Source organism: Vidua macroura, chromosome 5, assembly GCF_024509145.1.
Source record: "Vidua macroura isolate BioBank_ID:100142 chromosome 5, ASM2450914v1, whole genome shotgun sequence".
Classification (NCBI taxonomy): domain Eukaryota; kingdom Metazoa; phylum Chordata; class Aves; order Passeriformes; family Viduidae; genus Vidua; species Vidua macroura.
The window spans coordinates 49403529-49417675 of NC_071575.1; the positions used below are offsets into that span (position 1 = coordinate 49403529).

General features: G+C 38.2%; 1 protein-coding gene and 1 long non-coding RNA gene across 4 annotated transcripts in view; one reads left to right on the forward strand and one right to left on the reverse strand.

Annotated features, from left to right (window-relative positions):
- MET (MET proto-oncogene, receptor tyrosine kinase) overlaps positions 1–13784 on the forward strand; it is a 69339-nt gene extending 55555 nt beyond the window's left edge. Inside the window, exons 14-21 of one of the 2 annotated variants that reach the window (XM_053977273.1) lie at positions 2160–2390; positions 4792–4872; positions 5495–5676; positions 7233–7342; positions 9856–10021; positions 10916–11052; positions 11193–11406; positions 13411–13784. In XM_053977273.1, coding sequence (XP_053833248.1) covers positions 2160–2390; positions 4792–4872; positions 5495–5676; positions 7233–7342; positions 9856–10021; positions 10916–11052; positions 11193–11403 — 1118 coding nt within the window. In that variant the 3' untranslated portion in view covers positions 11404–11406; positions 13411–13784. Of the gene's footprint in view, positions 1–2159; positions 2391–4791; positions 4873–5494; positions 5677–7232; positions 7343–9855; positions 10022–10915; positions 11053–11192; positions 11407–12197 lie in introns of both variants that reach the window. The other variant, XM_053977274.1, reaches the window with a different exon arrangement.
- LOC128807145 (uncharacterized) overlaps positions 6381–14147 on the reverse strand; it is a 28104-nt gene continuing 20337 nt past the window's right edge. For both annotated transcript variants that reach the window (XR_008437062.1, XR_008437063.1), the window contains one exon: positions 6381–6521. This is a non-coding gene — a long non-coding RNA (uncharacterized LOC128807145). The remainder of the gene's footprint in view (positions 6522–14147) is intronic.

Sequence of the window (14147 nt, forward strand, 5' to 3'; positions counted from 1 at the left end):
AGGAATAAATAAAATACAATTAGCAAAAACTCTCTATAAGTATGCTCCACAAATTCTTAGGAGCTAGTGTATATAGTGATTCTGTGCTGTCATAAGATCCATCACATCATGCACGAATCCCCTCAGAAAAGGCTTGATTTTAATAACATCAAGTGGCTTCAGGTTTAGTGTGTCCCAGTGACTTCCTACAATTATAATAAAGCAGTTCTGTTGGCCTGACATGGGACATGGAGTTTTCTAAACTGATATTCTTTTGTCTGTTAATGCCCCTCCTGTAATATGGGATATTGTATAATGCAGAAATGTTAATTTTAAAAATTAAGCTAAAAGGATATGAAGATTGTGACAAATTGAATGGATCTCCATGTGCACTGTTATGCCAGTCTCAGGGAAGAATAATCCTACACCAAATATATTTTTGTGCTGTATAATATGATTTTAAAGTGGATATTCTTCATAAGAGTAGTCTGCTACACTTATCATACCATGCTAAGCTTCTTTAACACGTGTGGAGACCATGTTCTGTGATTACCATTAAAGAGCCTTTATCTTTTACAAGTTACCACATTATAGTATGTGAGATATCACAGATAATTGTTAGTCTTGGTATAGACATAGTCTTGTACTATTTCAGGTGCTGCTGTATACAATGCAATAGAAATAACTCCAAATCTTTAGTCCACCTTTGCAAGCCCCAGTCACAGAGCTATCTGAGACACAGGCCTGTTCCCAGCTTCCCGTATTATTCTTTAATTACTGCCACCAGCTCGTACCAGAAGTTTTTTGATTGAAAAATTTCCAAAGGGAAAGAAAAGTCTGTGCTACTGGTTAGAAGGGAAAGTGGTACATGAGACAAACTATGCAAAGATCCTTGGTGGAAGGTAAATCCACAGTGGTCCTGCAGCCACTGTGTACTGGCATAGCACAGTGGAGAGTGCATCCAAGAAGGGTGTGCATTTATCTAATGTTCCTGTAGCAATGTCCATGTCAGTATTATCAAAGGATGAAATAAAAGAAACATTAGAAAACATGCAGGTTTACATTTTGCAGCTGTTAATATTATTTTGCAGTCATGGCTAGATTATTTTACTGTGTTTATTAAATAGATATTTAATATTTAATAATAGTTAGAAATAAATTTATTTGTAAGTTGTAAGAGTTGGTATTTTTGCTCCTAGATAAAATAACAGAGTATTTCTCAGCACCCAGAGTGATAAAAACACTTTATAAAAATATCACAAGTTTTATGCAGAATTAAATAAAGTATGTCTGTACAATTTATTTTACTTTTTGTAATAAGATACCTGACAATTTCTGGGGGTAGATTTGCTCCCTTTTTTTTTTTTTTGTTTTTGACCCTAGACTAAATTCAGCTCATCAACTCCACTGAAATCATTTCAAACTGAAATTGGTATAAACTAAACAGAGTTATTTCATTCAGTCACACAAAATGCTAGGAAAAAGGTTTTAAACAAAACCAGTTTTAAATACCTGAACAACATGCTGTTGATAAAAAAAATCTCAAAGAGATACTCCTAGATTTACTGAAATATTTTAGTTTCTGCTATATCAGATGGCTCATGTTATTTTCATGAGTAGCACCAACTGTAATATCTTCAGCAGTTACAGGAAATGAATCACCTCTAGGCATTTCCCTGGTTGAATATTTACCATTGGATAAATACAGCTAGTCACCAGCACTTTGGAAGCCTTCGTGAAGTGTAAAGTTCCCTACCAAATTAGAACATGACAATAATAAAAAGCTTCATGTTTTTAATTGTTCCCTACCTCCTCCTCCTCCCATATTGCTGTCATTTTTCTGTTTTAATCTTGTTACTCCCATTTGCTAGAAATGATATAACCTCTATCTGGCAAGAAGTGACAAGGCTTCATTTCATCCCCTCAGAAAAGTGGAAGTTTTGCCATTTACTTTCATAAAAGTAGAGCTGAGACAAGCATAAGTTTCTAGTGACATGGTTTTCCTGGAGGTTGGCAGATTACCAATGCATATTTTCATTTTCCCTTTTTGACCAGAACTTCCGTAAAGCCAAGCCACTTCCAAACTGATAAAATCAAACCTTTCTTACCAATGCAATAAAACTCTTCATTTTTCAAGGAGAAGTTTGAAAGAATTATAACAGTTTCTGTTCATTTTGCAGATCAGTTTCCAAGCATGTCTCAGAATGGATCATGCAGACCTGCCCAGTATCCTCACTCTGACCTCTCCCCGATTCTGTCTAGTGGAGACTCAGATTTAGCCAGTCCACTTCTCCAAAGTAATGTCCACATAGACATCAGTGCCTTAAATCCTGACCTGGTCAAAGAAGTGCAGCACGTGGTTATTGGTGCCGACAGTCTGATCGTTCACTTCAGTGAAGTAATAGGAAGAGGTGAGTACTGCAATTCTTACACTGCAAACTGCTCCTCTTTTTGCACACCCATTTGTTATAAACCATTCTGAATAAGGTGTCTCTACAGAGATTTTTTTCAAGCTTTTTAGCTCTTACAGCATTGCATGCCATGGACTGAATCAAGAGGGTAATGAAGGGGCTTTCCTTTGAAGTCAGTGCATCTAATCAGTTGGAGAAGACGCCATCAGAAGGAAGGAGTCTGCCAACTAATGAGGCTCTTTAGAACTCATGGACTTGCTGGTCCCCCTCCAGCTGCCTCACTCTCACCCTTTTCCAGGCTACAGAAAGCTCAGCCAGGGCTTCTGATCCATGAGGCTGTTGTATGGGAATGAATCTGCCACAGGATATTATGTGAACCTAAGGCACCCGGAATGGCAGGGGATGCTGAGGCAGGAACACAAGTGACCTCAAACTTAGAGCCTATTATCTGTCAGGATTGCTGCATGGCACAGGAGACTCCCGCAGTCATTAGTATATACAGTAAAAGTCCCCATAGCCCAGGTGAAATGCCCACACCCCTTTTCCCTACTCAAGTTTCCACCAGCTCTGAGGAATTTGCTGCTTGTTTCCTCCCAGCAAATGCTCTTCCTATCACCTCATTCCTCTCATGCCAGCTGCAGAAATATGTAGCTCTTGATTCACTTCCCCTTAGTTTTGTCCCTGATTTAGCAAATCTCCTATTTCTCTAAATTTCTCTCATCACTCCTATTCTTCTACATCTTCATAAGCAAGTTGCCTTTACCTTTCACAGCCCAAGCCAGTATTTCTGTTAGGGACATTTTTAAACTCTGTATGATTGAGTACCTATTAGTAACCAAAGTACAAACTGTATTTCAGTATTTCTACAGATCATGCATGAGAGGTCTCTTGTTGAGTATCAGAATACTGATAAAAAATTGGCTATAAATTATATTCTTAATGCCTCTTCTGCAGGACAAGAGCCACAAATCAAACAGTCAGTGTGTTTCACGTCTATGTATTACACTTCATCATCCCCAAAGCAAGGGTGGGCCTTTTTCTTTTCTTTTTTGTTTTGGAAAACTCCAAGTAATTTCCAGTTTTTTTAATGTCGAAAAATATCTGGAATAACACCAAGATAATTAACGTTTTAAATTTTCTCCCTTCTAACCAGAAATGGGCCAAACCCCAAAATATTTTAGACACACCCAATCCAAGCTTTAGGATTTCTGCCCAGGCTCCAAGCAATCCAAGTCTGATGGGATTTTAGTTGCTTTTATAAAACAAACTTTGGATTAATTTTACGTCAAGCCAAAAGCAAAGCCAACTTGAGGTCTGACCAGAGCTTATGACTGGAATGTAGTAAAATTAATCAGATTGTCTTGTCCTCTGTAGAGCTCACACTTAAGAAAAAAAAAATTATGCTTTCTAACTGCAAATATTAGTATTTTAAAAGTGTCCAGTAAATAGTTCATCTGTGAAGGAAGCCACAACAGCATGTTCATAATTTGATGTGGAGAAATTAATGTGTAAACCTGGTGCTCAAACTTCACTGTTTCCTAAATTGGTAAACCTGACTTCTCATAGTAAGTTTTGGTAGACAACATCATTTGCTTGGCAGGAAAGCACAGGATTTCTCTATCCCTGGCAGTTCATTCTACTGCTTAGACCATGAGAAAGAAGGCAAATTTTGTTCCTCTTCTTTTAGTTATATTTTATACTTGGAACTAGGCCATAGAAAAAACTGCCAAGTGGTGTCATCAGTCTGTGATCAGTAGAGCAACTCCCAAACCATCCACAGCCCACACATCACTTTTAACATTCAACATTTTCCATGGAATAGCAAGACCTGAGAAACTGTAATCCCAGAGTGGTTGTCCTTTCCATCAGATGCATGAAGTTTGTACAGTCCAGTGGGCCACTTAGCATGGGCTTGCATATCACTGGGAACCACCAATCCAGTGGTCATGTCAGCTCCTAACTGCTCCCCGTGCCTTCCAGGTGTCGTCCTTTGACACCCATGTCACAGGAGAAGATGATGGGAATGGGCTGACATGGGTTTCATGTGCTTAGTCATTACAAGAACACGAAATATTTGTGGCGCCAGCCTTGTCATTACTTATACTCCCCATTTAGGTCAAGAAATACCAATTATGCTGCAAGTAGAGTTTTCATTTTATGTAATGGTGGTTTTATATAGTGGTGGTTTTATGTAATGGTGATTTTATGAATGGTGGTTTTATGTAATGGTCCGATTCCATTTATTTTAATATGTTAGTTAGGAAGTATATATTACAAGTGCTGGGAATTGGATAGAAATGGAGTGTGATCACTTTCTTACAGTATAATTGCTACCCAGTGGAAAATACCAGAAAGCTAACTTTACTTCTTAAAGCCAATATTGCTCATTTTTTTTATTCAGGACATTTTGGCTGTGTGTACCATGGGACATTGCTGGATAACGATAGCAGGAAAATTCATTGTGCTGTGAAGTCACTGAATAGTGAGTTACATGTTTAATTGTGAGATGTTACTATTAATTCCAAAGATAACTGGGGTGAACCAGTAAATTCCAGTGAAGCATACATTCACAAACAAAGATTCTTAGTTGCAGCTAAATCAGATTTCTCTTTGAAGCAATTCCAGTTACTCCAAATTACCACAACACATTGGCATATATTTTTTACATCAAATGAGATGTCCATATATTTCCTCTACAAAGAAAAAAAACTCTGGAAAATAAGGGAAAGGTAGTGTCATTTCTTTTTTCTACTGAGTACTGAAGATTTGGGTTTAGAAGTTAAATTGCTGAAGAGTGGGCAAAGCTGCTGAAAAAACAGGAAGATAATATAATAACATTTATTAAGGACTTTACTCAAGTGTTGTTATTCAATTTTAAGTCATTCAAAATAAGAAATGGAGAAACAGAATTAAAATTACCAACAGGCTGTATTTGGTCATTGTAGGAAAACCAATGCACATAACCTCATTGTAATGTGGGAAGTGGAGAGCATATTTGTAGTCTCTCATTATCACTTTGTTGTGCAACGACATGCTGTAGAGAAATGAACCCTAGTTTGTTTCTGTTTCTTTTAATTAACTCCTTTTATTACTGGATTTCTCAGGGATTACAGACCTGGAAGAAGTAGCTCAGTTTCTGAAAGAAGGAATAATCATGAAAGATTTCACTCATCCCAATGTTCTGTCACTCCTGGGAATCTGTTTGCCCAATGAAGGATCCCCATTAGTTGTTCTTCCATACATGAAACATGGAGATCTTCGAAACTTCATTAGGAATGAGACTCATGTAAGTACCTGGTGAGGCATAAAAGGTAATGCAAGTCTGGCCACGCCCTGCTCCAACACTTAAAAGCTCTCATAATTACATTACGTCTGCAACTTGCTGCTGTAACTACACCTTAACCTTTAGCACTTGCTTAGTCTGGCATCGAGCCCAGCCACAGCAGTGCCACTCCTTCCCCTCCCCCTCAAATTCCTCTCTAGAATGTTTCCCAGAAATTATCACCAATAAGTATTTCTCATTTCCCATCCATAAGCCTCTTTATAAACAAATGTGTTCATGAGATCTATGTCCATGGGCCCAATCATCTGCTGGTTAAAGTGGCACACCATCTGTTGACTTTAGCACAGCTGTACCAGTCATCAGCATCTGCTCTTCCAACTCCTAGGTAAGGAAACTCTGTGTCCAGCTAGTGTCACACTACGTTTATTATCAATATTTTTTCTTCTTATCTTAAGAAAGAAAAACAGGAGCTGTTTTACAAACTAGGCATACTCTCTTATCAGCAATCTTCCCCATTTCCATTGAAAGACTGTAGATTCCTCAAATGTGCCTCACTGCTTTCTCTCAAGTAGGAGACCACAGATCTTACCTCTTCATGTAAGCCCACTTTACATGTAGTATTTCACCTATTTCACAGTGTTAGGACAATATAAAGTGACTTCTGAGCCAATAGGATTTTGTCCTTGCTTTTATTGCAATCAGCAATAGCCAGTACAATTTAAAAAAAAATCATTTCAACAAATTTTTGGAAGAGTTAAGCTTTCTGAGGCTGGGACCTGCTCCCATTTGAGCTTCTTTCATTCTACAAGCACCAGGGTCCTTGTCTGTATATAGTGCCACAGTCCTTCCTGAAATAAATGGAATAATGACCACAGTTGAATCAGATTGTTCCACAGAAGAAAATTATAAGGAGCAATGTCAAAACCACAAAAATCTGTAGGATCCTTACTATTACAAGTCATATGATTGCCATAAAATATTTACAGGTTTATGTTTATATTTATTTTGATATTTAACATTTTGAGTATCATTTCACCATGTAGTCAAGAAGAAAGAGTTAACAATCATTGCCAAAAATCTTCCTCTGGTAACTGCTAAGGTCTCATTTGCCATTTTCATGACATCATACTGATGCACATATTTTGTCCCAAATAGGACTTTCTCTTCTCTTGGTCATCTCCAGCTGATGAGCTCCAAGTTCACAGTTTGTACCTTCTACTGAGTTATATGCTATCACTCCTAAGTCCTAATGTGAATTTTGTGTATCATCTGTAATGCTGAAGTTCCAGCATACTGTTGCACTTGTCAGGCCAGGTTATGCTGCTTATGCTGCAAACTCTACTCTTTTGGAGACTGTCAGCTCTTTTGTTTTCTTATGGTGTGATTTCTCACTGGGGTAAGAAGCTGACCTAAACTTAAACCAGTTTCACACAAGCACCAACCTTTCTTGATCATTCTGGTGGCAGGAGAGGTGTGTAAAACCTAAAGAGTCACAGCATAAAGCAGTCCACTCCATAAGCCTCTGCATTCATTTTATCATAAATGTTTGTATTTTACAGAATCCAACAGTAAAAGATTTAATTGGATTTGGCCTTCAGGTTGCAAAAGGAATGAAATACCTTGCAAGTAAAAAGTTTGTCCATAGAGATTTGGCAGCAAGAAACTGTATGTAAGTACAAACATCTACTTTCAGCCACATTACCACACTCTTCTGTGTAAAACAGTGAGATGAGATGATATGATATGAGATGAGATAAACTGAAGTTTCCAGGATTCTGCTATTTTTTTAGTAAAAAGATGGTGGTTTTTTCATTGCTCTGCAATTATACTGATGTTTGCCTTGCATACTGATGAGCTACTCATCTTGCTAAGGGCTCATTTCTTACACATAAGCTTTTTTTGAGTGTGAGAAATAAGAAAGCTGAGGTGAAAGTGTAGCCTCTCAAAATCATTGGTTAGAGTTTAAAAGGCATCTCCTAAGGGAAGTTAAACTGCTGTTGCCTCAACTTGCTGTGCTTCCACCCGGCCTCTTCAGAAGCAGCATGTCTCTGCTGACACACCTAACCAGAAGGGAGAGGAACACAGGGGAACTTTGTGAGAAAAACAGGAACACAAAGAAACACCAGTGAGACCTCTTGAAAATAGTCTTTCATTACATGAGTATGAGCTTACTTTGGCTCAACTAGGCACACAAATTAACATTCAGAGAATCTTACTAGTGTCTGGGAAGCCAGACAGTTCAGTTCCCACAAAGACAAACTGATACAGGAGTTGCCAATATGATTATGCTGATTTATCACTGTTGTGAATTAATGAGGCACAGCCTTAAACATTAAAGTTTATTTTTAGCACATCATAAACTGGAATTCTGGCTGCAAAAAGGTCATTAACCTGTGACATCAGATGTCTTATTCTTTTTTTAAGGGTGCACACCTGTGCAGCTGAACAGACTCTGAAAAAGATTTATTTTATTGCAGGTATTGTTTTTTTTTAAGGGATGAAAAAAGCCACAAGCAGATTTTCAGATTTCCTAAGAAGAAATGCATTGGGTTACTGAACAAAAGACCTAGTTTATCTAATCAAAGTCTAAATGGTGGCAACAGGACATTTCCCTTGGCCTACTGTCTCTTCCTTGAGTGAGGAAGGAACAGTTCTCAGGGTGTCTCATGTGACCACTGAATGACTGCTTTTGTACTTCTATAGGAATCAGCACTTCAGAGCCTGGAGAGCTGCTGCCATAAGACCCATTTTCCCCAGTGGCCATGTGCAATCCAGCACTCAGTACAGGCCCTGCTACACTAGTGATGTCTATCAGAAAGAAAGCCAGCAAGCAAATGTAGCCCTCAGGGACTCTTAACTCTATCCCGCTATCCTGGAAGAGGTGCAGGAATCTGCTATGGCATAAACAGGACATTTCCTGTTGACCCATCAAAGTTCCCTCCTACTCCCTTCATCAGATTAAGTTACAACATCAGTAAATACAGCAGATGGTTCTGTCCCATGCACTGACTTCAGCAGACCAGAGTTGTCCAGACAGAAACCTCATAAATTCAAGACAGGGAAATGTCACGTGTAGACACTGAGAGAGACAGGATCATTTAGCCTAGAGAAAGTTCAAGGGGATCTTATCCATATGTATAACTGATATGGTGGATTAAAGAAGAGGAAGCCAGATTCTTCTAAGTGGTGTCCAAGGACAGGCCAAGAGACAGTGGGCACAAACTGAAATAGAGAAAATTGCATTTAAACATAGTAATACTTTTATTGTATGGATGACTGGCCCAGGCTGCCAGAGAGGTAGTGGAGTCCTTATCCTTTCAAATATTCAAAACCCACCTAGTCATGGTTCTGAGCAACTTGTAGTAGCATACCGTGCTTTGAGCAGGGGAGATAGTGGTGAGCTAAATGATCTTCAGGGGCCCCTTCCAACCACACCCATTCTGTGTCTGTGGGATGCTGTAAAGCCCAAAAGGAAGTGCTTGCTGTGACTAGGTCTGTACATTTAAAGATTGATAGGCTTGAAAATGCCCACACCCACACTATGTCTGTTTATAACAATGATACCACTTATCAGGACAAATACCAAGCTTAGGAGAAGCAAAGCTAAGGAGGTCTTCTGGTATGGCTGAAGTTGTAATCCCAACAGAACTTTTGTTATGCCATAATTTTCCCCCAGAACAGACACCAAACTCATCCTTAGTACACAACAACATTATTACATAAAGGCAGTCACTGAGATAATGATGGATCTAAACTAAGAGTAAGTAGGAAAACTAAGAGTAAGTAGGAAAGGTGATGCATTAACTTGGAAATAAAAATGAACAGGTTTTAAGGATACAGAAGGAAAAACAGCTGTGGAAGAAATTATGTAGAACTCAATCAGGATGTATAGGCTATTAGTAAAAATACTTTTATACATAGCAATTGTTTTAAAATAAATGTAATTCAAATTGTATTATCAAAAGAATATCAGTAATTTCCTGAGTTCATTCACTGTGTTAAATGGGTGTCAAATATACTTTGCTGCGCTTTTGTTTCAGTGTTACATTAGTTCATAGATGCCAAATAAAGTATTGCCATCCAAAGTCACAGTCTCAAAAATGCCAGTCAGTCATTATAATCCACCAACACAGTAAATCTTGCCCACTCAGTTGCAAATAATACCTTTTGTCATTTCTCTAGGTTGGATGAAAAATTCACTGTCAAGGTTGCTGATTTTGGTCTTGCTAGAGATGTCTATGATAAAGAGTACTACAGTGTGCACAATAAAACAGGAGCTAAACTGCCAGTGAAATGGATGGCTTTAGAAAGTTTACAAACTCAGAAGTTTACAACAAAGTCAGATGTGGTAATGTACAAACATACTTGTATCACTTATTTATTTCTTTTATATTGCCTGAGGCATCTTTCTGATATTTAATTAATGGAACAACTCCAAATGAAAACTGATATTTGAATCTGGCTTTTGTTCACATAAGAATAAAAGAGTCTTTCTACATCCAGAAAGTGTATTTGTCCCAATCACTAAGCAAGAAGTTGTTGACCTGATTATATCTTACTGCTCAGGAAAGAATTAGAGGTTTAACCCTGTTCCAAGGGAAACTAAGGACATTCCAAGAAGCCAAGAACCATGCTGTAAGAGGGGCTCTGGAAAGCTTGACAGAACAGGTTAACTTGGAGACTTGTAAAAGTTAATAGTTCTCCAAAATACTTTATTTGCTTTATAAATAATTACTGGCTGCCTACAGCAATCTCAAGTTTTACTTGACCATTTATGAAGAAAAAAATTTTATAATGAAGTCAGTTGGCTGTATTGCTTTGTATTTTAGCTCTCTGTTCAATCCAGATTCAGATTGACCTATGATGCATAGAATTTTCACCATGTATATTGTCTTCAGCACATATTTACACAGAATTAGTCAGATCATCAGTTCATGTAAGCTGGCAGCGCTCCATTAACCTCAAAAGAAGTCTGCCAATTTATACCAGCAAAGTGGCAGACCTATAGGCTTTTATTTTCTTTCATTTACTTAGTTGAGATTCTCTGGCTCTTATTTAAGTGGCTTCTCAAGTCCCTACAGCATTTATTAGCCCACTTAAAAGAAAGCTGAATGCAGTAAAACAACTTTTCAAAGGGAAAATCCATGCCGTTGAATGCTTAAATCTGTCAAACCATCTTCTAAAACAGGAATGTAAAGCCCTCCAACCCTTTAACTTTTTATTTATTTATTTGTTTTCTTAGTGGTCCTTTGGTGTATTGTTATGGGAACTTATGACACGAGGGGCACCACCTTATCCTGATGTAAATTCTTTTGATATAACTGTTTACTTACTACAAGGAAGAAGGCTGCTGCAACCTGAATACTGCCCGGATCCACTGTAAGTAAATAGTTTGCAAAGGCTTCTGCAAATGCTGATGATTCTGGTACTATAGTAACTGAGACTCTGGGAGGAAAGAGAGAGTTGGGGTTTTTTTAATGTGATTTCATAACTGAACGGTTCTTCTATTTGAATGGCAGGTATGAAGTCATGCTGAAGTGCTGGCATCCGAAACCTGAGATGCGTCCAGCATTTTCTGAACTTGTTTCAAAAATATCAACAATCTTCTCCACTTTTATTGGGGAACACTATGTTCATGTCAATGCTACTTATGTCAATGTCAAGTGCATTGCTCCTTATCCTTCTCTTCTGTCGTCACAAGACAACACAGATGTGGATGTTGACACATGACGGGTATGTCTGAAATTAAGGAAAATCCATTCTTAGTTGTATGAACAAAAAGCAAAACATTTTGTCCACTAGTTTTTACTGCCCGGTCTTCGTGAGAACACTGTTGCACATGTTTATGTTGTTGCCCAAGTTGCACTAGTACAAGGACACAATATTGTATTGTTTAAGGATACAGGATTCCATAAACCATCACAGTAATTTCCAAGTATGTGGAGAACGCCATCAATTTACCAAATGGAAATGTGGTGTGCTACCATTCAGAGTTAGTTCCCACAAACTGTCATTAATGTGTGCTCAGACCCAAGAACAAATGCCATGAAAGTAGAACATCAATCAGTATGGCTGGAAGGACTGTTACTGTGCATGTATTTTAGGATAACGAGCAGTGCAGAAATGGTTTTCACACAAAAGGCCAAGAAATGCAATGAGAGTTACAAGAGTTTAAAATGTGTTTTCATCCCACATGGGGAAAACTTTGGATTTTTGAACTACATCAACAAGGTTTCTAAGAACCTAGGCAGCCAAGATAGCCAGCCTTATGGTGTCTTAACAGAAATCAAAATCAAGAAATGGTGTGCAGTAAAATAAGTATAGAAAAGTATGATTGAGTAAGGAGAGGGTGAGGAAGGCCAAGACAAACTGGAAGTGAACCCGTCAAGGGATGCAAAGAATAACAGAACGGGCTTCTACTGGTACATTAATCAGACAAGTAAGGCCAAAGAAGGTGTTTCCCCTCTGTCAAACAGTGCTGGTGGATGAAGAGAAGTCTAAGTTGCTTAACTTTCTTTCCTCAGTCTTCAATGGCAACATTTCTTCCCACACCTCTTGAAAGGATGGACAACAGGATGAGGACTGGGAGAGCAAAGCCCATCCCACTGTAAGCAAAGACCAGGTTCATAACCACCCAGGGAACCTGAATGTGCACAAGTCTATGGGACCTGATGAAATGTATCCCAGAGTCCTGAAGGAACTGGCTGATGCAGTTGCCAAGCTGCTCTCTATGATATTCAAAAAGTCACAGCAGTCAGGGAAAGTCCCAGGTGACTGGAAAAATGGGAACAGTGTACCTATCTTAAAGAAGAGAACAGAGAACAACCCTGGGAACTACCAACCTGTCAGCCTCACCTCTGTGCCTGGGAAGGTCATGGAACAGATCCTCCTAGAAGGCACAGAAAGGACAGGGTGATCCTTCACCAGGATTCAAGACACCAGCACAGTTTCTCCAAGGGCAAATCCTTCCTGGCCAACCTAGTGGCCTTCTATGATGGAGTGACTACAACAGTGGACAAGTAGAGGTGTACAGATGTCATTTATCTGGGCTTCTCTAAAGTTTTGCCCCCCACAACCTAAAGAAATGGCTTTAGGCCTTCTTTTTACTCTCTTCTTGGATCACACAACCCAGTGAATTATCTACTCTTAATGCTAAGTTATGACCAGAGAAGCAATTTTGAAAAGAGATAGTAAATAAAACTTCTATTCATTAGGGAAGAGTACTATAACTGTAGGGCAAACATCACATGTCATTTCTGTTCCTGTGGAATTCTGTGCATACTACTGTATAGTTTGTTTAGAATAGGATAAAACTGGGTTTGCTGGTGTAAACACATAAAGTATTCTATTTTTATATTAAAAAAAAAAGTTTATTTTTAATGACATTTACAAAGTTTGGTTAGGCCACAAAATACTGCACTGTGAACATTTCAGAAAACATATGTCAATGTACATGATTAAAACTGTAGCAACCTTAAGAAATACTGTGTAAATATTAAAAAGGAAAAGAACTGACTGTAAACACACTCCACCCTAAGTATAATATCTCCATTGCTGCAGGCCAACCATTTTAAGATCTTCAAAGAGAGGTAATACAGATAAAGAACTGATATAAGGGAGATATATTGTTCTTAGGAGAGTGTATTATAACTGAAAGATTTATAATGAGGGCACAGTGTGTAGGCAAGCTATGAGCAGATAATATTGTATTGTGTTTCATCACCACTTTCATTTCAGAAATGAACTTTCATGTCTGCTGAGAGTGATACTAATTGTAGATTGCTCAAGGACAAAAGGTTTTGCTGCAGGCAAAAAAGAATCATCTCTATGGTTGTTAAAACAGCTAAGGAAGTTAATGACACATAGATTTGGAGAAGTTACTCCAAACTTGTACGTACATGCTTAAGGAATGCTGCAATGTGAAACAGAGGACATTTTTACTGTTTGTGAACTTTTGCTTAATAAAGTTAATGTTGTGTCTGGGACACCTGTAAGAATATGTGATTCTGGTAAAGATTTGATGTTAGCAAGTTCATATATCAGCAAAGAGCTGAATGGTACTTATGTTTATAGTTGTTGTCATGACCGAATAAACATGTTATTAAAATGAATTATTGTAATACATTAAGCTCCTCATGCTAGAATTACTGCTCACATTGAGTGTTAAACTAACAAGTCTGTCTGTACACTTTTTCTGACTAACATGGGAAGAGCAACCTGTGGAACTCTGGGAGAGAGGGGAAAAAACTCAGAAATCTAAAAATACAAAGTGCAGCAATAAATCAAACACACAGTTCATTAGCCTCCTAGCCGTTAATACATCAGAGAAAGATACCGAATATTTGTTGTCAACAACTATGGCATAGTTTGGTTGAACAGGAAGCCTCTTGCCTAACCACAGGCTCTACTCATGCAGAGCCTTACAGTTCTTGACTTGGGGTGGCATTTGAAGCTTAGAATTTTGCTATCATAAG